The sequence below is a fragment of the Colias philodice genome, chromosome 21 (assembly GCF_061535455.1).
Source record: "Colias philodice isolate Cphi_HAF_F1 chromosome 21, ilColPhil1 Martin Lab GWU primary, whole genome shotgun sequence".
Lineage (NCBI taxonomy): Eukaryota > Metazoa > Arthropoda > Insecta > Lepidoptera > Pieridae > Colias > Colias philodice.
This window is the reverse complement of record NC_143106.1, coordinates 9,745,111-9,769,500: the sequence shown is the minus strand read 5'-3', so window position 1 is coordinate 9,769,500 and position 24,390 is coordinate 9,745,111. Positions and strand designations below refer to the sequence as shown.

At 34.3% G+C, this 24,390-nt stretch overlaps 4 protein-coding genes across 6 annotated transcripts; 1 reads left to right on the top strand and 3 right to left on the bottom strand.

The window, feature by feature from the left end:
* Window positions 1-563: 563 nt before the first annotated feature.
* On the bottom strand, window positions 564-3,423 carry LOC149479132 (uncharacterized). The gene has a single exon (XM_089709100.1). It carries the CDS (start codon window positions 3,072-3,074, stop codon window positions 564-566), a length of 2,511 nt encoding a protein of 836 aa, XP_089565226.1. The 5' UTR covers window positions 3,075-3,423.
* Window positions 3,424-3,609: 186 nt separating this feature from the next.
* On the bottom strand, window positions 3,610-13,250 carry LOC149479131 (protein D2-like). Of its 3 annotated transcripts, none has more exons than XM_089708888.1 (5): window positions 13,141-13,250; window positions 11,617-11,738; window positions 5,424-5,547; window positions 4,335-4,548; window positions 3,610-3,836 (listed from the first exon to the last, which is right to left on the bottom strand). In XM_089708888.1, exons 2-5 carry the CDS (start codon window positions 11,725-11,727, stop codon window positions 3,698-3,700), a joined length of 588 nt encoding a protein of 195 aa, XP_089565014.1. In that variant the 5' UTR covers window positions 11,728-11,738; window positions 13,141-13,250; the 3' UTR covers window positions 3,610-3,697. The 3 variants fall into 3 exon arrangements, with proteins under 3 accessions (XP_089565014.1, XP_089565016.1, XP_089565015.1); XM_089708890.1 differs by having other exon boundaries at window positions 11,617-11,713; window positions 13,141-13,246; XM_089708889.1 differs by lacking the exon at window positions 13,141-13,250 and having other exon boundaries at window positions 11,617-11,821.
* A 287-nt stretch (window positions 13,251-13,537) lies between these two features.
* Window positions 13,538-16,080, top strand: LOC149479130 (uncharacterized). Its single transcript, XM_089708703.1, has 2 exons — window positions 13,538-13,928; window positions 14,752-16,080. Exons 1-2 carry the CDS (start codon window positions 13,753-13,755, stop codon window positions 16,019-16,021), a joined length of 1,446 nt encoding a protein of 481 aa, XP_089564829.1. The 5' UTR covers window positions 13,538-13,752; the 3' UTR covers window positions 16,022-16,080.
* A 3,237-nt stretch (window positions 16,081-19,317) lies between these two features.
* On the bottom strand, window positions 19,318-24,070 carry HDAC3 (histone deacetylase 3). Its single transcript, XM_089708857.1, has 7 exons — window positions 23,579-24,070; window positions 22,897-23,085; window positions 22,131-22,405; window positions 21,298-21,485; window positions 20,759-20,899; window positions 20,135-20,247; window positions 19,318-19,956 (listed from the first exon to the last, which is right to left on the bottom strand). Exons 1-7 carry the CDS (start codon window positions 23,817-23,819, stop codon window positions 19,796-19,798), a joined length of 1,308 nt encoding a protein of 435 aa, XP_089564983.1. The 5' UTR covers window positions 23,820-24,070; the 3' UTR covers window positions 19,318-19,795.
* Between the last annotated feature and the right edge of the window lie 320 nt (window positions 24,071-24,390).

Here is a 24,390-nt window from a genome sequence, read left to right as displayed (position 1 = left end):
CCAATATGAATCGTACAATTTTTCGAGAGTTTTATCGAATCCTAGATGCTTAATTTCCGAATGAACATGGCTTATTAACGACCAAGCTAAAGACCTAGGCACAATAGGTAACCATAAGTTTTGCTTATTACGTTGAATCTTGCGGTACAGTATACCTTTACGAATATCGTATGATCCAGCTAGATCATTTGGTAGATCTCCAGTCCGCCATTTTGACATAATTTGAGATATTTCATGATCTCGTTGTTGTTCTACCACTATCCACTCCTTTTGAAGATTCAATATATTAACGTTCTTTCTATTATGGACATTAATCGTTGCGTTTTCATGCACGTCGCAGTCAGGTAAAGGATTTCTTGACAAAAAATCCGCGTGCGACATAAATCTACCTTCTTTGTACTCGATTTTAAAGTCGTAACCCTGCAATATGGCCCACCACCTATGCACGCGCGGAGTTAAATCGCGTTTGGTCGACGAGGATTTTAAGGCGTTGCAATCCGTTCGAACTGTAAAATGGCGACCGTATAAATAGTGGCGAAAATGTTCTACAGCCCGAACGACGGCTACATTAGCCGTCGTTCCAGCTCGTACGAATGGTAACGTGATTCGGCTTCTGACGTACGTCGGCTAAAATACGCAATGACGTGTGGTACTTTATTGGATCGCTGAATAAGGATTGCACCGTAACCTAATGAACTTGCGTCAGTATGAAGTTCAATATCTTTGTCGGGATCAAATATAACTAGTACAGGCTCTGAAGTTAATATATCAACAACACGCTGATGAATTGTACTATGTTCCTCAGTCCACTTAATATCACCTTTGATTTGCAACAGTGAATATAGAGGCGCCATTAAAGAGGAGAAATTAGGAATAAATTGCCGAAAGTATGATGCTAATCCAATAAATTGACGTACTTGACTAACATTTCGAGGAGCCGGTATCTCTACAAGAGCTTGAATTTTATTGGGATTAGGTCTTATTTCCCCAGCTTTTATTACATAACCTAGATAGGTAACTTGTGATTTTAAAAATTTACATTTTTTCATATTTAAAGAGAAACCGTTACTGGTCAGCGCATTTAATATCTCTTGTAACCGTTCGAAACCTTGTTCTAAAGTGACGGAGGGTATTAAGACGTCATCGATGTACACTTGAGCATAGGTACAGTTTCTCAGTGCAGCTTGGATACCTCGCTGAAATACCGATGGTGCATTTTTTAAGCCAAAGGGCATGGCCAGATATTCAAACTGACCATCTGGTGTAACAAACGCTGTACGCTCTACTGACAGCGGTTCTATGCTTATAGAATGAAAACTAGAAGTCATATCAAGAGAAGTGAAGAAATTCGCGCCATATAGTCTATCAATCTGGTCACTAATACGAGGAAGAGGATAATTATCTGCGCGAGTATTTGCATTTAATTCCCGGTAATCTACTACCATTCGATTTCCACCATCCTTCTTTTTCACAAGTAATATCGGACTAGCAAATGGGGAGTTACTCTCACGAATTACTCCAGCTTCCAATAATTCAGAGATTTTTTCCTTCACTATATCTCTTTCAGTCGGCGATAACCTATAGGGACGTCTTTGCACAGTTTTATTCGGATCAATTAATTCTATTTTCATTTCAACCGTTTTAGCTCGTATCGTTGGCGTACCTTCAACGAAACTATCAGTGAATTTACTTAGTATAGTATATAGGCGTTCTTTATTAGTACCAACTAAATCTGTATCTATTTGAGTCATGATAATATTTGATTGACAAGCTTTTGTACATAACTGTAACGATTTAGATTTTAAAATAGTGACACCCTCTGAATTGATTTCTACCTGGACACCCATGTTAATAATATCACGGCCCAAGATAATTGGTTCAGTTAAATATTTATCATCTACAATATGAAAAAGAATCTCATAGTTAGCACTATGTATGTTTACCTTGCATTTAATTTGTTCCCTACATATAATATTTGTATTCCCAATGCCTATTAAAGAAACTAATTCATTAAATTTAATACCATCTACAACTTTTGCAAGCCCTGCTTTAATGAGTGAACATTCAGACCCAGAATCAAAAAGAAAATGAATAATCATACCCGCAACTTGCAGCTCACCAGTTACCGCCCGCTTGCCACACAGCTTGACTTCTTTTGTTGTCACCAAAGATGAATTTTTAGCAGGGCAGGCATTTGCTACATGACCAGGCGATCCACAGGAATAGCAGGTGACAAGACGTTTTTCTTCAGAACGAGGCTTCAATGTCTGTGAACTTTGAGATTTATTACAATTAAAGGATTTATGCCCCTGTTCTCCACAACGATGGCAAAAACCAACAAAACTTGCATTGCGATTGGTTATATAGCGTGGGCGTTTATTTTCAGTGACTGTGTTCACATCATCAAAATGTCTTTTCAATGATACACCCCGCAGTGCCCGACATAATTCAGTTTTATTTTTTATATTATTAGAATTTAATTCCTTCTTTATGTTATTATCTAAACGAGATAATACGGCGATACAAAACCCTGTTATAACCTCGTTGTTCATTGTTGCATCGGGTATTGACTCGATAAGGTGCCAAAGGCGCATACAGGCATCTGCAGCTGTCTCTTTGTCATTCATTTTAAATGTTATAATACGTTCAAAGTAATCTTGCATGAGCAAAGGTTTTGAAAACCTAGCAATTAAATGTTCTTTTACATTTTCCCATGTCATACAATCGGGATGCATTTTTGCAAGGCAAGTAGCAGCTCGGCCACGGAGTGCTTGCGTCAGACTTAATAGTAGGTCGGTACCTTTAATATCCCTATGTTTTACCAACACCTCATTTATTCTACACCAACTCTCGATGTCCGCTTCGGGGTCATCGGGATCGTATTTCATGAGCGTCGTTTGATTTTGCACTCCGCCATTAACCAATCCACGCATCACTCGCAAGAAAACTTCCATATCACTTGAAATTGGTTGAGACTGCTGCTGACTTGGTATTTCAGTACCAATGTTGCTGTGGGGATCCGATCCCACTTCTGATGTCGAAGGGTGGCCGAGATCGGAATGATTAAGATTCATGATTGTACAACTTTTATTAGTAATTCTTTTACAAAATTTATAATTTAAGTACACACAAAAGGACAATGGACAAAAACGATCCGCCGAGGGAAAAACTAATTGTTTCCGAACAAAGAGACCACTGACTAGTCACGACAAGTGACAGTTCCTTTTCGCGTCCCTTCTTCGGCCCCGGCGTTCCGTCGGTACGCGACACTAGCTCCATCAAATGTCACATCGCGTACTTTGCCAATTCCTTTTCACGCCGACATATATAAGGCTGATTAATCTTTATAATTCTGAGTTTTATTACAAAAAAACCTTATGGTGGTCCATAATTGGCGCACTTACTCTAAGCCTTTAATTAACCTTTCTTTACATACTGCTTTTGATATACACGTAAAAATAACGTCTGATTCATGTTTCCTTTTCTAAAATCCTTATTTTAATCCGTCAGTCCTCGGATCACAGACACAATAGAAAATCTATTGTGTCTCGGCCCGATCGGGCCGCTCGGTGGTCAATGGGTTAAATGACAAAATAAAATAAAACGCCATACTTTTAAACTATATATTTAGAGGGTATCTTAACATCTAACTACCGCCAATTTCATCAACGATATAACAGGCACACATTTTAAATGCTCAAGCTCCAAGTTGTTTATATAATATGGGAACATAATCGTCATATTCCGCTTGATAGAAGTTTCCTGCAATCGGGTCTCCGAGCTTGTACTTCTCCGCGAATTTTGCAATGGAGAAACCTCCGCGTTTGTCGCCAGAACTGAAATAAAAGATTAACTTTGAAATACACTTTACTATGTATTTATTACACCACGACGGTATGAAAAATACGCAGAAAAATTATACGTAGGTATTAAGAAAAAATAGTTGAGACTTTATAATATTATGTGAACAAAACATTTGATGTTAATTTAATTACGTTTTTTTTATTTTTCAATTTCGTTGTAACTATGATGTCAATGTCAGAATCAATTTAATTTAAAAACACCTATCAAGTTTAAATACACACACAAATGTACATAATAAGCGAAGCGAAGCTTTATTTTTCACCAACTTCAAAAAGAAGGATGTCTTCAATGCTACTATTATTTTTTTGTTACCTCATATCTTTAGACTGGGTGAAACGATTTTGATGATTTCTTTCTTATTGGAAAGTATTCCGGTTGATCCCATTTAAATTTCGTCACAGAGTAACAAACATCCATGCATCCGTCATCCTCACAAACTTTCGCATTTATAAGATTTGTAGGATACTCACGTATTAGGCAACCTCGGTTCATCGAAGCTCAGTTTCCCCGGCTGCTTGTACACGAGGAACACGTATCTATGCAGCCCGGTTCCCTCCGGAGGTCCAGAACCGATATAAGCGGACAGAGTCTCCCCACTCGCTACGTTTTGTCCGGGAATATTGCCAACAAGCCAGTGGTGCCATTCGCGGAATTTGGGCTCTTTGCGGGATGGCGCGTCTGGGTCTGAAAGTTAATAATATAATTTTTTGTGTTAATTACCAACTATAAAAGTAAAAAAAAACTAATGATTTATGAAAACAAGGTGTCATACACATTATAATAATAATAAAAATATTATAGGACATTATTACACAAATCGACCTAGTCCCACAGTAAGCTCAATTAAGGCTTGTGTTGTGGGTACTAGGCGACGATAAATATAATATTTAATAAATACATATATACTAGATATATATATACATATACTAGCGGTCCGCCCCGGCTTCGCCCGTGGTACATATGAAAAATAGATGTTGGCCGATTCTCAGACTTACCCGATATGCACAGAAAATTTCATGAGAATCGGTCCACCCGTTTCGGAGGAGTATGCAGACTAACATTGTGACACGAGAATTTTATATATAAGAAGATAATAGACAGAATACTAAATGAAACATTTGCAACTTATTTGTAACTTGATTATTACTTGTTATTCTTCGGAACTACGTCCTTTATAATTTCTATTAAAGTATGTATTTCAGTACTTTAATCAAATTCTTTCCGTATTTTCAACTAGAATTCATAATTTTGTATTTTTCCAAACTACCCTCAAAATTAAGAACTATCAAGTAACTCCATAATCAATTTAAGCTGTACCTATATATAATCCATACTAATATTATAAATGCGAAAGTAACTCTGTCTGTCTGTCTGTTGCTCAATCACGCCTTAACTACTGAACCAATTTGCATGAAATTTGGTATAGAGATATTTTGATACCCGAGAAAGGACATAGGATAGGTTTTATCCCGGAAATTCTACAGGAACGGGTTTTTCTTTGAAAACGCGGGCAAAGCCGCGGGCGGAAAGCTAGTATTCTATAATATAGATTATCTCACCAGTCATAGCCAGAGTGTAGAAGCTATCAGAGCTGGCCTCCCAGCTGACAGAGGGCACATCCTTCACGTTGGTCGGAGTCAGCACATTGCCCTCCTTGACTTCCACGCCGCTGGGGTATTTTATCTGTAGAAAAATAACATTTTTGGTAAATGTTAAAGAATTAACATTGGGATGTTAGGAAAAGTAAAAGTCAATACTGCAGGTTTTATTTATATGTCATACAAATGCTGTCTCAAAGACCTGCTAAGTTATGTACATCACACTTTTATGCTCATTTATTATAATTAAAGCAATAGGGAGACAATGATTTCATTTTGTAAGTTTTCGAATGTGCCCTGATGCTGTTATAGGTAGTTATCGATAGGCGAAACTAAATCCAAACGCATATACGCATATTACGTTTTTCGAATATACAGGGTGTCCCACTATTGGTATACTAACCGCGAAGAGACTTGTAGTTTTGCATACACTGATCACGTAAAAAATACTTAAACAACAAAATTACGTCAAAAATTTTTTGCTACATTTTTCCTGAAAATCCATGTTTCTAGCTTCGCGCAGCCGGCATATACCGCTTTTCTAATGTGAGCATTTTGTCTATTATAATCTTAAACGATAAGCTCACGTGCTGGTGGCAAAGTTGGGCGGTTGCTTGTTAGGGGTGTACACAAAGAGTTTTAAGAATTCATCTATTTGAAAAAAAATGCATCTGGAATTTTATAAGTATTTTTTACGTACTCAGCGTATGCAAATCTATAACCTCCTTTGAGCTTAATATACCAACAGTGGGACACCCTGTATAATAGGTTTTAGGATTCTATAGTAGTTAATCAAAAACAGCAACTAGCTACCTTCATAACTAGTATATTTTTGAAACAGTCACCACGCTATGTCATCTATTTTAAGATCCCCATTTGATTCCATAATATATCAACTAATCACCAAACAATCAAAGGCTTCCCTAATTGCCATAACACGATACAAGAGAAACCCTCAAGCACACATCCGCCTCATTAGTGCATCTAGAAAATTCTTCGTGTCTATTGGATAATCACATAAATGTCCATGAAATCTCAACGAAACCTGATATTACTGGCTCACAGTTGCATCCACAAATTGGAGCTCATTCGTCAAACGTCAACCAGAAATTACGATCTTTATAACCGACAAATATCACATTATTCCTCTAATGGCATCATCTGATTAACGTTTATAAAAGGGAAGCAAAATTATCTGATGTTGTATTATATGTATGGCTACGTTGTGAAGGTTATTTTGTACTAGTACGGTATGATAATGATACATCATTATGGCATATCATTAGCAACCGTGCGAAATATGTAAGAGCAATTGCTTTTTAGGTCTCCGTATTATAAAACGGGACCCTATTACTTTTCGAATCGGTGGTAAATGGTAATAATTATGACGATTCAGTGCTTCTAGAAGAAGTATAACTGAATAAATAAATGTTTGAAAGTCTATCTTCTTATCTCTATCTTCGCTGCCTGTCTATCTGTCTGTCCGTCTCTTATTAGACAGTTGATTTTTTTAGGGCTGATTTTTCAATTCTTGGTTAAAACTTATCCGTCCAATAAAGTATTATACAACAATATGAAAATGGTTGATTTATTTTAGAGATATTAATGTACATATTTCTACTTCTGCTTTAACAATAAATAATAAAAACGAGGTTAAGCAGAAGATTGGCACAGTCATAAATTGTAACCAATTTTTTTGTTGCCCTTCAGCTTATTTGTACGAAACTCTTAGTGTTGCGAATCTGACTCACACTTGACCATTTTTTAGTACCAACTACGAAATAATACCTACATCATTATGGCACATCATTAGCTACCATGAGAAATATTACATGTTCGAGCAATTGCTTTTTTTGCTCTCTAAAGTTATCGTCTTTTCAAGGACGTTGAAAATTTTTTTCTATTAACCGGATATTTTTTGCGATGATTGTTTAATTAAGATTATATACATTGTTTGATGATAACTATAGTAATTTATTAATTGAATCGTTCTATAAACATATGAAAACTAACAAATACTAGTTCTACTTTTATATGAAAACCCCGATGTAAGCAGCATTACATACCCCAATGAATGTACGCACCTTTTCTATAATTTTATGGAGAAGATGCAAGATTTTGTAGTACCTACAATCGTCTATCTTACAAAATGTTTGCAATGTCATATTCCTTATTGTCTTATAACAGAGACAAGTTGCAATTAAATACACGAAGGTAATTTTTTACAATTTACCATGTTATTACTTCAATCTATTTGCTTTATCCTTATTACTCAATAAAATATATCAGTTGAGTTAGAATTGATTGACAATATCGATATGAATATTAACCTAACAAAAAAAATATACCGGTCGAATTGAGAACCTCCTCTTTTTTCGAAGTCGGTTAAAAACAAACATGGTAACTGTTGTAATACCCAAAATTTGATATTGAATAGGTATATTAATGAGTTTTCTTTGGTAAACAATTTCGTGCTATCGCGTTTATTGCTTTTTGAATCAATTACATTTACTAAGTTCAAAAAACCTTATCTATTATTTAAGAAATATAAATTAAAACAAGGACTTACTATATACATTTTGATTATTTGAATTGATATTTAAAATTTATACAATTTAGAGCTTTGAACAGAAAGAAAGCAATGCAACCAAATATAATTAATACGAAAGTTAACCAATCGGTGTGTTGTAGCCTTGTAGGTACTTTCTCAACTCAAAAATCATCCCCTAAAGGGTAAATATAGTATGTTTACCTAATAGCTAGAGAGCTAGCGCAAAGCTACCTGTATGTATTTGACCAGACCTGGATTTTTGTGTGTTGATTCCCCTATACCTACTATACATGAGATGAGGAGTCACTAAGCCCAGAGTGGTGGACGAGCCGCGCGCTTAGGTAAGACAGGTGGTAATTTTTGGCGAACTTTGAAACCATTTGACCACGTCTGCCATTTTGATATTTGAAAATAGATTATTATTACTATCGGAAAATAACAATGGCAGACCATTATCACGCGGATAACATTCTGGCAGACACTTATGAAAGTGCTGAAAAAAATACAATTTTGAAAGTATTTGACCAGATCTGCCATTCATATATTTTATTTATTAGGGTCTTAAAAACTTATTTTCGAAACGGCAGACATTTTCATTGCGTACAGACTTCAGCAGACAACAAAACTTTACAGACTTCAGCAGTCAACAAGACTTAGCTTCTACATGGTCAGATGTATATAATATGTATTACGTTCCCTGACCTTACATCAATGATTTACTTTATTAATGTTTTTATGGTCATTTACATTTAATTTTGAAAACTATGGAATAAAATTTATAAATTTGATGATACAAAACTAAATACCTACCTACATTTGTAAAGAATCTCAAATATAAAGTTGTGTTGCATATAACAAATCATCATTTAAATATTTAGTTTATTTCTTTATTTAAGAAACAATTAACAATTACAAAACAACATAAAACAACACGCATGCATTTATTGAAATGTTCATTCATCATCACTATCGTATGGCGTTGTGTGACTCGTCTTCATAATCCATTGAATCGGATTCTGTAAAAGTAAAACGTAAATTATATAATAAAAGAAATGAGTAAAGTCAAAAATAATTATTAAAGAATTAATCATTATAAACTTACCTAGTAAGGCAATGCCTTTGATGTCGCACGATGCCGCGGCCGCCGCGCCGCCAGTGTAGGTACTTCTGCTGCTACATGAAAATATGCTAGGGTTGCAACAAATGGGAAATAAAACAATTGTGATTATTACTATTATGATGTAATCATTTATTCATATGTACATTCAAAACATTTGCGATTATTAAATCTGATGTAATTATTTTTTCATAAATATATAATTATTAATTACATAATATATTGCACTGTGAAATATTTACGTATCACTTTATTTTTGATGTTCTTAATTGTCTTTTATAAAATTTAAGTGACGCATTCGCACTGGGATCAACAATCCGATAAGAAAAGAATGGAGACAACATATACTTAGCTTTGATTTCAATTCTACAGATACAAAATATGTATATAATCTATCTAAAATGATACAACGGATGTTTCCTGCGTTTTCTCGTCAAAATACCGAAACAACGTAATTATTGTATAGTGGTTGGGCGTGAAAGTAAAAAAACAAATGAAAAGTGTTTTCCATATGATTATTTATTAAATTTACGCGATTAAGAATAATTTCAACGATACAATTTAGTAAATGATTAAAGAAAATACCTGCCTGATCATTTTATCAAACTCTAAAAGAATTATGGTTATTTCGCATCACTCGGTTTATTAGTTTGGTAATAATTATTAAAGGTAGTTACAACCCTAGCCATTGAGTCGAACGGTAGGCAACACAATATCGACTTTGTGCGGGTACATATGGTACATTTCTTCTTGCTGTGAAGCGTAATTATTATTATTAAGATTTTTTAGGCTATTTATAGCGTAGTAATTTTCACTTTTGCATGGAAGTGATGTATCTGCTAGTATCTAATCTGTACTGAAAACATCTGGCAATAACCGTTAGAGTGGGAACCGAAAAGAGCCCTCTCAGGTATAAAACCTAGACTATTTGAATGCTAGTAACTATATAAAATAAAAATACTATAGGCTAGAGTGAGAATAATATTGATATATATGGAAAAACATAGCTACAGAGATAGTACTGTATGCATAGATCTGACCATGTAGTAGCTAGTTTTTGTTGTCTGCTGAAGTCTGTACGCAATGAAAATGTCTGCCGTTTCGAAAATAAGTTTTTAAGACCCTAATAAATAAAATATATGAATGGCAGATCTGGTCAAATACTTTCAAAATTGTATTTTTTTCAGCACTTTCATAAGTGTCTGCCAGAATGTTATCCGCGTGATAATGGTCTGCCATTGTTATTTTCCGATAGTAATAATAATCTATTTTCAAATATCAAAATGGCAGACGTGGTCAAATGGTTTCAAAGTTCGCCAAAAATTACCACCTGTCTTACCTAAGCGCGCGGCTCGTCCACCACTCTGGGCTTAGTGACTCCTCATCTCATGTATAGTAGGTATAGGGGAATCAACACACAAAAATCCAGGTCTGGTCAAATACATACAGGTAGCTTTGCGCTAGCTCTCTAGCTATAAAGATAAATATCCTAGATGATTTTCGAAGTTGAAATTATGTAGTTAAAGAAAGTTTCTATTTTTTCGTATTTATACAAAATATCGATAACGTGAAGAGCGTATTGAGTAAAGAAACTTTCAAATGGAAGGAGTTTAAAACGACGAAGAAATCAAATAAAGCCAATGTTTCTTATAACATGGCGAATGAATAGAGATGTTTCAAAACATTGCAAGTACCTATTATACAAAATGAGGTAAAATACTCATACAGAAAACTGCTGAAAATATTACACAAAATAATTATCCAATATTAATGAAAAAACTTGATAATGCTTCAAGGTTTTAAGTGTTAATTTGCAAGTACTAAATTAAAAACTGCTTTACCCATCTATCTACTACTACACCTTTAGTTTACTGTAAAAAACTTTATACTCATTACACAAAATCTATCTCAACAATAATAATTATTATCATGACCCATCCTGGTTGATTTGTATAAATAGATTTTTTTTTACACTGTACAAGTACCTATATAGGATTAATTAAATATTTCTCAGTAATTAATAATTATACTTGTTAGAGGCAGGTCATGGGAAATCTGTGAACTTAATTTTATTTAGCACCTGCGCGCGCGCACCTGAACTATCGTCGTTGAAACATTGAATTATATACGAAACTGCATACTCAAATATTAACAAAATTAAATAAAGAACTATCGATTAAGACAAACAAAAGCAATGTAAATATGTGAAAATAGCACTGATATAAATTGTATACATATTTGTTTTTGTAACTCACGAAACAAGTTTGTCAGTAACAAAATATGCTAATACAAAAACTTGATGTTAATTATAATATAAGAAGCTGTGCCACAGGCAAAATCGAGAATTTCTAAAGCTCATGTGTTATTCTGATATATCATACCTGTATAACTGTAAAGTTTCACTCTCATCCAAATCTGGTCAGTAGCTTTTTCGAAAAAGGGTCACTACAACTTTCGCATTTATAATATTAGTAGGATAAACTTACCGTGATCAAAGCACTGGGCGCTTTCGGCACCACATCAGGCACCACGGCGTTCGCCTCGAAGCTCTTCGCTACCGTCGACATTGCTCTTGCAAACACCCTAAAATTGACCATAGTGCTGTCTGCTATTAACAAAAGAATCGCAAATCTCAATGTTCGTCCCATCTTGACAACATGCACGCACGGCAGACGGCGGACGAATGAGCGGAATGAAGCGAGTTGGCGCTATTTATGCGAGCTAAACTTTTTTTTTGTGAGTTGCCAATACAAATTGTATTTGTCATTGGAGTTGATATGAAAGATATTATTATTTACTCTGTTTGATATTGTATCAATATTTTGCATAATATAAAGATAAAAGAATAATAGAATGACATTGAAAACTAATTGGATTAAAAGGAACAGTATGGGCCGCGCAAATGGGCCAACGGAAAATGAATGTTGATATATAGTAAATCTATGCATTGTAAAAGCTCAGATTTTGATTACTTTTAACAAAAATAAGGCATTGGCAACTTACTTTACTTTTACCTACTACATAATTGAGTTTCAAAATTAATTTAGTATTTATTTTTAAAAGAGTTAAATAAATATTTTTGCCTCTAAAAATATTGTATAGTTAGCGGCAAAATTTAAAAGGTGGATCATTCCACATTATCATAGATATTTCAAATCTAATTAATATTATAACTAAAAAATGTTACTAATTTTAGATTTAGATATTATATTATCTTGGATATAGGTACTGGCTTTAACTTTAATTAAATAATAAATAAAAGTTATAAATTATTATGATAATATAACATCAAGCAATTTGCAATGATTGATATAAATTTAAGTATGTATTAACAAAAAATTGGTAAAAATATTACTTATATACAACTAATGTTTTAACTGACAATTGACATGCTGTTAGAAACAAGGACACCAGTTAATTTTAAGTGTCGCAGTAGTCTTAGAAGTTAGTATTGAATAATATAAAAATTTCATATTCTCAAATACCTACAATTATAAATTAAAACTGTAGACTGACAGAAACCTCATGTGTAAATATAGTCATGTGATTTATAAGCTGATATGTCTAAATAAATAAATAAAAATAAATATTGTTTTGTGTACATAGCAAATATTACCCACATTGACATTAAGATTATGCTAATAAATGTTAAAAAATTCTATCTACCTACATGTAGATAAAGAATATATTTCTAGAAAAATCTAATTTGAAAGTGAATGAAGACTGTATGCATCAAATATCAAACAAATAATACATTTGCAATGATTACAGTACATTATTATAGGTGCAATAAGACTTATCTGATTATGCTAGGCACCTAAATATCTTCTCAAATGCGACTCTAGAATGCTATCGAACAAATAGATAACGATAGTACTATTTTTATTAAGAGTGAAGAGGTTTTATGCAAATCGTAGGCAGGTATGTAGCAAATATTTGTAAAAGATTATTATATGAAAGAATCAGACACACACAAGCATGAAAGGTATATAAAAAATAATTCAATTTACCTATAATCTGCTATCACTGGCGTAGAAATACATGCAAAAGTGCAAGCTGGATTGTAAAAAAACTTGCCGGTTCCAATCCAAGAGCGGCGAGTTGATTGACATTGACAGATTGATAACAGATAATTAATATAGTTGTGAATTATTGTGATAGAATGAGACAAAGTAAAGATAAAAAAGGAAATTTATGGAGAAATTATAAATTTAATACATAGTACCTACATAAATAGGCTCTAAAATATATCCACTAAAAACCTGATGAATCAATAAGCAAACGGGAATAATTCAAGAGTTAAGTCTATTTTTAATGAAATAATTTATTTAAAACATTAAAATGGCTACCTGTTCTGTGGCTACAACAATGATACCATGTTTATAAAATTGTCAACTGTCCAAACTACAGCTTCATTTTTTATCTACTTTTGTCAGCTGTTCTATGATCTATCTCAGCAATAATTTTATTTATTTTTAAAGCGTTTAATTTGTTTCGAAATTATTGAATCCAAAACGAAATACGTATTACTTTGAAACAAGTGAGATTTGGGTAATATTCGCGTACCATTAGTAACATTGAAGAAATGTAATTTCCCATTTGTTTTCTTTTTTATTACAAATATGTCGCCTCGTAAACAACCAAGTAGTTTGTTAAGATTGTGTATAAAAAGTTCTCTTAGTTTGATAAATGAATGTTGTTATATTATCGAGAAAAATAATCCCGATATAGACTGTAGGGAATGCGAAAGGCAGGTGTGCGCGTTAAAAGGACATCTCATGGCTTTGTTACCAGCAAGGTTTGTAGATATTTCAATATTGTCAATAATAAAAAAACATTCCTTGTTAAGTTGTGAATGAACCCCTGTTTCATTTCATTTTTCAATATTATTGGGTAGGTACATTAAAAGAATATCAAATAATATTGAAAATTAGAAAGTTTGATGGAAAAATATTTAAAATCATTTACCTACCATAGTTTAAAATTTAGATTACCTTTTTGATGTGGTAGTAAGTTCCTGAATAATTAAATAGCTGACCCATTAAATATTTTGCAAAGTTTTTAATTAATGCTCTGCTCCTATTCCTCACATTATAAAGCATAATAATATAGCCTTCCTTGATAAAGGGATTATAATATTCAATTAAACACAAAGCATTGTGCAATGCATAGCCGAAATTGGCTTGTTCATACATTAACATGCTCATCTATTATATAAAATTTCTTATGATTGATTATTGGTCAATGTGTAAATATATCTGGGACAGTCTCCTAGTTGTCCAACAAATCACGGGCAAAATCTAAAAAATAGTAACTTGTATTATACTCTGGGTTTGCTTGCTTTTCATTTTAATTTTTAGTTTGATTATGGCATTTAATCCATCAGGCCCCACAATCACAGACACAATAGAAAATCTATTGTGTCGCGGTCCGATCTGGCCGTTCGGGGCTCAATAGGTTAAAATGCCTACAAATAAAAAATTTTAAAAGAAAAATGATCATGAAACAGGATTCAAATAGTTACCTAAAAAAATGAAAATATTTTCGTTCCAAATTACGAACACATATTTCCTTGCTTATAATATTAATGATGCACATTTAAAACTTTACATTTGTTTCAGGTTATTTGATGTCCTCTGTCTAGAGAGAGCCTGCTGCCGGTATCGCGGTGATCCTCGCATTCAGCTAAATGTTCTCATCCATCCCAATATGTCCATCTTCCGCAAATGCGACGTCGACAATGGCATTCCCCAACATTTCTGGATCCGTACCATCCCATGGTTCAGTCGTTTGATCGTCCTCGATTTAAAATTCATCTGCACCGACGAAATACTCGACATAATCGGCTCCCAATGCCTCCTCCTCGAAGAGCTGAACATCGTCTCTAGGGTCGATATTTGCAAATCTCTCATCAATGCTTCCGTCTGGATTCGTAACGTCTCCGATGCGGGTCTGTGTTGTATTTCCAATTTAAAGAATTTGCGCATATTGGCGATGGATCCCCCTCGCAACGAGCGAGCTAGTCGCGTAGGGCGGTGCGTCTCGCAGGCCGGCATCATCATGCTCATCAGTGAGCTCCCCTACCTCGAGGAGTTGCGGATTGAATCCTGCGATATAGGGTCAACGTTGATCGGTACGGATCTAAGCATCGGTCCCCTCAGTTTACGAAAAATTAACTGTCACTTTGCATCGGCGGAAGGCATGCGGAAGCTGGTAAAGATTTGTCCACATTTAAAAGAACTGTCCATCACCCATTTGTCAGCCCATAACAAGGACGCGATTTTAGAAGAGATAGCGTTGAGTGATATTAGGTTACATAAGTTGGATATGTCGTTTTTCTCATACAGCACTTCTATGCATAGTATGCTCGAGGTGAAGGGGTGTTACTTGACTCATTTCTCCTTGTGGGAGATCGACCATTCACTAACTTTAGACGCTGTTATTAACATTGGCACGTGTTGCCCTAACCTCACATCTCTCTGTCTCATGACCCAATCGAACTATTTCTCGATACCCCGCTTTTTCCGGCGACCGACGAACATATTCCGCGAGATCGAGACGTTGACGTTAGGTAACGAGAATTTTAGTATCGAAGAGATACTGGTATTCTTCGCAGAGTGCACGCAGAGTCTACGGAAGTTAACGTTGAAGTATCAGACGAAATTAATTTTAGATAACACATTAATCTATATTTTACAGAAGGGTTATTTTAAAAATATGCATAGTTTATGGTTGGACTGTACTTTGGAGGTTTCCAAAGATGTAGTGAAACAAATAATACAGACATGTGAACAGTTGCAAATGTTCACAGTGGATTTTAGTGAAGATATGAGTGATGTTCATAAATACATTGCGGATAATAATTTGGACCTCAAACTAGGCGGCTACTGATATATTTTTATGTTATGTATGTATTGTTGTATTTTATGTTTAGAAATAAAGATTTTTAAAATTATGATCTTTTCTTATCCTGGCTTTTTATTTTGTGAGTAAGAAAACTAATATGCTTGATAAAAAAATATTTATTGCAATTATTTTATGCACTTCATTTAAGAAGTTAGGCTGAATCTATTTATACAAAATAAATTCATTAAAATTTAAATTGAGATATGTATAAAACAAGTTGATGTATCAACATATATAAATTTTTCTTCTCTATTGAAGTCATACAATTTTGTGCAATATTTAAACTATTAAAACAAAAGTTAAGGATTGTTAAATAAATACTGCATTTTCATTACAATTTCATTTATAGTCAAACAAATAAGATTCTTAACAGTACCTATAGCATAGATGCTACTACATCTTATATATAAAATTCTCGTGTCACAATGTTAGTCTGCATACTCCTCCGAAACGGGTGGACCGATTCTCATGAAATTTTCTGTGCATATCGGGTAAGTCTGAGAATCGGCCAACATCTATTTTTCATATTAAGTATGTACCACGGGCGAAGCCGGGGCGGACCGCTAGTATCTATATAACTATTTTAAATTAAATCTTGTAAGCATGGAAGAATAAGAAGTTTATGGATCTGTTTCTGAAAATACTTACTTCTAAACAGGATTTTTCATTTTAGGAATGTCATAGACAATATTTTTAATCTGAATGGAACATACAGTGTAGATAACGATTGACATTCACAAACACATGGATTAAAAGTACATAATATTATCACATAAGTATATGATTTTCAGATATAATACAACAAAACATTTTTAATTTGGAATTGACAAATCAGGAAATCATCACTTAATCAATTTATTTACAAATAGTAAAATATTCATACAAAATATAATAAAACAATCTATGGAGCTGTAATTCTAAAATGTATTCGTTAATATAGTTTATCTTCAGAGAACTACAGCTTGACCGCAACCGCTGTACCGCGATCTATGTGTGGTGAGGCGGGGACCAGGTAATAAAGAGCACGAGTTAGAAGTTAGAAAGAGACGGAACGGTCGGTACCAAGAAGCTTATATCTAATACACTGGAGATTTCAGTATGAACATTAACTTGTAACAAGAAAATATGACATTGAATGACGCTTGTATGTTTTTTTATCCCTTTCACACCTAGGTAGATAGTTAGGTGTGAAAGGGATAAAAAAACATACAGGCGTCATTCAAGGTCATATTTTCTTGTTACAAGTTAATGTTCATACTGAAATCTCCAGTGTATTAGATATAAGCTTCTTGGTCGGTACTCACCCCCGCCTTGCCGCGCACATACCTATACAGCGGTACAGCCACTGCGGTAGCTATAATTATAATTTAACTAAATAATATTGTTCATCATGATTCTCAAATAAATTAATGACCATTTTAAGTGTGGCAATATTATTTTAAATAAAAAATCCCCACCTACATTTTGACAAAAAAGATCCTTATTCTGCTTAAAGTGCTAATTTAAATATAAGTAATAATAAATTTTAGGCCTTACTTGTAGGTAATATACATCTAGATGCTTTGGGCATTTAAATATTTTCACACATTTCAATTTTTATAAACACATTAATAGTTAATAATTGTCTGGTTTATGCATTTTATTTGTAATCATATCTAAACCATACTTAGTTGCTACAAAAACATTTTTCACCATTCATTATATATTATGTTCATTATATACATCATGATTTTTAATACTACCTTACATTTCTTTGTAACGTATGAACATAGTCTATGGTTATTTTATGTAGACACTTACTTGCACACTATGAGTAAAGAATTTCATCCTTACAATCCTTTTGTCATGAATAAATCCATATTTATTATGTATATATAAGTATAACAGCCAGTTTCACCACTACAGGATTACTTTTTGCTTCTAACTTATCAGTTATGACAAACAAGGTACAAAAAAAGACGGGTTGCACTCCGGGAGTGCCGGCAGAAGTGAAAACTTGATTATTAACGTTCAGCATGTTTTGATATTTTGGAATGGTATCCGTCTTACGCATGGAATATAAGGGCTAAAAAAAAAATCCGTCTTACGCTTTTTCAATCAGGCCACGTGTCCTGACGCGAGTTTAAGATTTTATACCCAACGCCGCTAAAGAAGTTTTCACTTCAAAAAATTGACAAAAGTGATAAATAGGCTTTCATGCAAGTCCCAATACTGGATTCAGCTAAAATTCTTAATAATAGCCATTAATGGAAGTTATTATTAGCGACAAAATTTACAACATTAGCATGTAGACTTGCAATTATTGCATAGTGATCTATCAATATTTGCTATATTCTTTTATGTAAAAATTCTATAAGAAGCACTTTTTTATTAATTGCTAGTCTGTTAACTAATCTATGACATAAGTTATAAATAATGCAAGCACTTCTTCTAAAATAGTCTAGTATTCCATTTATTCACAAAGTTACTATGTTTTTGCCAAGGTCTTTCACTATGTTCCATGTTCTTGCCATGTTAGGAAATTGTTCTGCACTATCACTTATCATATTTCATTAATAAATCATTGTTCTTGCTAGTGTTTTGCACAAGCTCTCGATATCTTTTAAATGTGTCTAACAATTAATGCAATAAAGCATTACTAAAATTGAGTCAAATGTTTTCATAGCACTTCTCTTTCAAAACATCACCCACAAGTGATGTATTTCGTGAGCTCAGTGTCATATTGAAATTGCAGGTTATAGTTTTATCATAAGCAATTATCACATTAACTTTAGTTCAATGTAATATGCAATTCACACCTTATAACTGTAGTTGTAAGCACTTTGCACTACATTCACTGTCATCCTAAATACTGCACATACACTATAGGTATGCTGGGATCTTTCACTTGACAATGTGTTAGCCAAGTGCCACACACACTATAGCCGAGTCACTATTCACAGCACTATGCTGTCACTTGGCTCTATACTGTCCACTATTCACTGAGCACTATGCTGTCACTTGGCTCTATACTGTCCACTATTCACTGAGCACTATGCTGTCACTTGGCTCTATACTGTCCACTATTCACTGAGCACTATGATGTCACTTGGCTCTATACTGTCCACTATTCACTGAGCACTATGCTGTCACTTGTCTCTACACTGTCCTCGCCCACAAGCTCGCGGTACCGCCTGAACTTGCCGTGTCAGGTGGCCAGCGGGTCTGTGAGGTCGATCGTATGCTAGGGTCCTTCACTTGGCAATGTGTTAGCCAAGTGTCATACACACACTATTCACTAAGCACTATGCTGTCACTTGTCTCTAGACTGTCCTCGCCCACAAGCTCGCGGTACCGCCTGAACTTGCCGTGTCAGGTGGCCAGCGGGTCTGTGAGGTCGATCGTATGCTAGGGTCCTTCACTTGGCAATGTGTTAGCCAAGTGTCATACACACACTATTCACTAAGCACTATGCTGTCACTTGTCTCTAGACTGTCCTCGTCCACAAGCTCGCGGTACCGCCTGAACTTGCCGTGTCAGGTGGCCAGCGGGTCTGTGAGGTCGATCGTATGCTAAAGTCCTTCACTTGGCTATGTGTTAGCCAAGTGTTGTACACACACTATTCACTGAGCACTATACTGTCACTTGGCTCTATACTGTCCACTATTCACTGAGCACTATGCTGTCACTTGTCTCTACACTGTCCTCGCCCACAAGCTCGCGGTACCGCCTGAACTTGCCGTGTCAGGTGGCCAGCGGGTCTGTGAGGTCAATTGTATGCTAGGGTTCCTTAACTTCGGGCAATATCTCCTTGTCGTTGTCTTTTTCGTCGTCATAGAACTCGTTTTTGGGTTCCACCATCTTGTCTGCTTCCTCTTGGCTGATGCGGATGTCGGGATCTGGTTCTTCTTTCATCCGCTCTTCTTCGGGAAAGAAATCGCCTGTAATTTTGAAAAAAAAAAATGTTAGGAAATACGGGTTCGAGTCCCGCCTCGTGATCGAATTTTTTCTATTCTAAATTTATATTTATAAATTTATGTCTTAGGAATGTTATGTTTCATTTGAAATGATAGTGTAAAAATTTGTAAGAAATGAATGATCCAATTAAAAATAATTTACCTGGAATATGCGTCATTTGGACGGCGGGCGAGTGCTGGCACATCTTGAGATTATCATACACATATTTTGTGATTGCTTCCAAGTATTGCTTACTGTTTGCATTTGTTGAATTTCTGTAAAAACAGTCATTCATATTAAAATAAGTAAATATTTGAACAAAAATTGAAACATTAATGTTTGGCTTGCTTAAAACGTGCCTGATAAACTTACAATAGGTAGGATTTAAAAAATTACTTACCTAAGTGCCTATGTTACCAAAATTAACAATAAACTGATTTCAAGTACCTAACGGCAACTTAAATGGGACTTCCTACCTTCTTATTATAATGTACTCTATAGTGTACAACATAGTGTCGATATTGAATTGATATGAAATGCATGGGGTTACGGGCCATGCTATGGTTTATATTCCTTGAGTCAGTAGCTCGATGATATAGTCTCGGTACTACCATCGACCGCGCAAGGTGTGCGCACTAAGTCATTATTTAATATTATTTCACATATCTACCTAATTATAATTAATTATGGAGAGTTATTTAAATTCTCCGACATTATTCACTTACTAACAATATAACACTTGGCCACTTATTTTCACTTATTTACTTAACAACTAACTTCACTTACCCAGTGACTTCAGGATGCAACTGAAAGTCTGGAGCAAAAAACTCCAAATATTCAGTATACGGTAACTCATTGGAGATATCCTCATCCGTTAATAGTGACGTTTCGTATGTCCAACAACGCGCTACGTTACGTAATGTGTAGCTGTGAAATAGTATTAATAGTTCTATATGAGCAATAACAAATGATTTATTAAACTTTTTATACGGATTGGATAAGAAAAATGATAGTTGTTGAGTGTAGAGTATTAAAATTATCATCAAAAATTAAATTGAATGCTTGATGAAACTGTTAACATAGATGATGAAAATTTGATGTACATGTGAATTGGATTTTGATGATAGGATGTACAGATTATATGCAGACATGTACTCTTAAAAAAATTCTTAAATTGTATTAAATTAAATTATGTATATACATATTTGCATACAAATGTATGCAAAATTTCATTGCAAGTTACGTCTTTGGAAATTTTGCATACAAACATTTTTAAAACAAAAACAATTAAATTAGTATCTACTGCACAATAATTATTTACTCACCCTCCACCGCCTACCACAAGCGTAGGCAGATTAAGGTTCTTCACAAACTTAACACATTCCCCGTGGCCTCTAGTGGATAACGAGAAGCATCCAAGCCTGTCACCGGCGAGGGAATCCGCCCCGCACTGTAGGACGATAGCCGCGGGACGGTAGAACTCCATCACGTTGGATATTACGGGTTTGAATACCTGTAATTGGTAATTTTAGTTTTAATTTTTTGAAGTGAAAACTTCTATAGCGGCGTTGAGCACTTTTTCTATAATGGGTATTAAATCTTAAACTCGCGTCAGGACACGTGACCTGATCGAAAAAGCGTGACGGATGGATATCAAACATGCTCAACGTTAATAATCAAGTTTTCACTTCTGCCGGCACTCCCGGAGTGCAACCCGTCTTTTTTTTAACCTTGTTTATTTTTAAATAAATAAATCGTTTATTTGCAAGTAAACAACGGTGTTAAAATACATTATTGCAGCATGTTTAGCCGTCATTCAATGGCATGCAAATTACTTAAATACATTATACATTTTGTGTCACTTAAATCTTTCTTAATTTTATTTTGGGAAAAACAATTCATTGTACTTTGTAGTATTTTTTTGCCTGGCACATGAATAAATGATTTCTTTCTTAATTGTGTAAAATGATATAGATTTATATTATTTGTATATTCATATAATATAAATAGCCTAGTTCGTTCAATAAAACTGTAAAATTATGATGGCAAAAGAATAGTTAAAATCGTTCTTAAGCTTATTCATTTTGTTCAAAAATTTGTAAAATAAAAATTATATCCGGGTATTTATTTTTATTTTAAACACTACTTTTTTACTAACCTGTACATAACTAAGATCATCGATACCCTCTTTCAACGGCACATTAACCGAGAAGTATCTACCACTCTCCGCTCCCGTCTCATACATATCTCCCGTTCCCGGGAAGAAGTAGTTCCCATACTTATGGAAGCTGACCGTCATCACTCTATCTGTGAGATAGAAGGCCTCTTGCACACCGTCGCCGTGGTGGACGTCTATATCGATGTATAGCACGCGAGGATGGTATTTGAGTAGCTCTAGTATGGCTATGACTATGTCGTTTACGTAGCAGAATCCTGCAATGGGAAAAATTCATCATTACGACCTTTAGGACTAAGACTGTCTTCAAATATTTTTGTTTACAGATGGCTACTAATAAATTAACGACTAAGGCTATTTACTGTGTACCATTTTAATTTGCTACATTAAAGAACGGAATCTGTACTTTAAGTACAAAAACAAACTACAACCTTTCTGTCTACCTCTGAATGTTTATTATAGTCTTTAACTTTCTATAATAAAATTAGATGATACTTATACCAGAATTTTTTATAAATAAAAAATAGATTCTTTGCAGGTACGAAAAAATACACGTGATATAGGGGAGAGGGGGGAGGGGTAGTCTTAAACCTCACCACGTATCACCAAGGGGGAGGGGGGGGGGGTAAAAATGCCAAAAAAACATCACGTGATTAATAGATGGCCCCTTATTAACATTTTTAATAGGTACAATTTTTACATAACTGAAATACTTCAAATGCTGTGGTAAGTTAAAAATTCAACATACCTGATGGTTCAAATTTCTTTGCATGATGCAGTCCACCGGACCAATTAATTGCAATATCGCAAGCATTGTTATTTAGTTTCATCGCTCCTTCTAAAGATGCCCCCGTATACATTGAACAGAAGTCAAATAGGCCCTCAAATACTGGACAGTCATCACCCACATTATAGTGCAAGAGATCTTTGGAATAACCTGTAAATTAATGAAGATTTGGTTAGACTAACGGCCTTACTAATAAAAGTTAAACAATGGATAAATTTCTACCATAGCTGTGTCCTGCTCTTGCTCACATGAAACGTCAATCATAAAAACAAGACAGGTTATTGCAATAACTAATCCATTGCATAGCAAATGGATAACATTTTATTAGTAAGACCGAAACTAATTAAATTGAATATACTTTAGTCATAAATTTATATCTGCCCTGTTAAAGAGATATTACATCTGAGAATGTGAGTGTGGAATGAAAGTTATTGTTAAGGCTTGTTTTGGTACAACGCTACTGTTTAGCGCTCACAGCCAAAACATGAAACTGTATGAAGCACATGCACTTATACCTATGCATAATTATTATATAATGACTTAATCAGTGTGACATTAAAACCAGCCTTTGTTATTTATTTACTATGATATTGTCAATATTAACCTTATAATTGTATTTTTGTGAGGTTCAAAAACTACTTACTCTGAATATTCTGAGGGGTTACATTTTGAAGAAATTCTATATAATCCTCACTGTGGAACCGACACATGTCATGTGCGCTGGCTCTATAGGGTCTATATATTTGCATTTTCTTGTGCAAGCCATAGTTGAGCACCAAACTATGTGTTACAGACAGCCGATGGGGTTTCATTGGATGCCCCGGGCCATAGTGAAAGTTACCCACGTCCGGGTTGTAGAAATACGCTACCCTGTGCTGCGTCATAATGGAAATACAAACACGTACTCCTTTAAAATTAAAATAATGCCGAGGACAATCGCAATAACAACCAAACGTTTAGTAAGTTGAATATCTCCTAGCATGCTTGTGTTCGTTTTACGTATACATTTTTAATGATTACACAATTTACTGCAATTATATTTCACTCAAAAACATTGGCTTTCTATTGATATTTATTTAATAAAACTTTTATTTATTACGGAACCGCAAAAGAAGCGCACAACATGAACTTGAGCTGTGGACAGTGGAACTTGAGCGTTCATAGATGTCAGAATATTTTTGACAGTAGACAGTTTTCGATTGACGCATCAATTAACATTTAGTATTTTAATAATTTTATCACTGAAATCTTTTGTACCTTTGTCATTACTTATTTTACCTTTCTTGCTTATCTTGAATAAGAGTTATTCGGAGTTATTACTTATTTAAAAAAAAATTATACTATACTTTCAATTTTCATTTACACCACAGTGCAAAATTAAACGGTGTTTCAACAATTTCTCATATAACTTTTATTGTCTGTGGAGTTATTTGTGGTTATTTAATTATTTTGTAT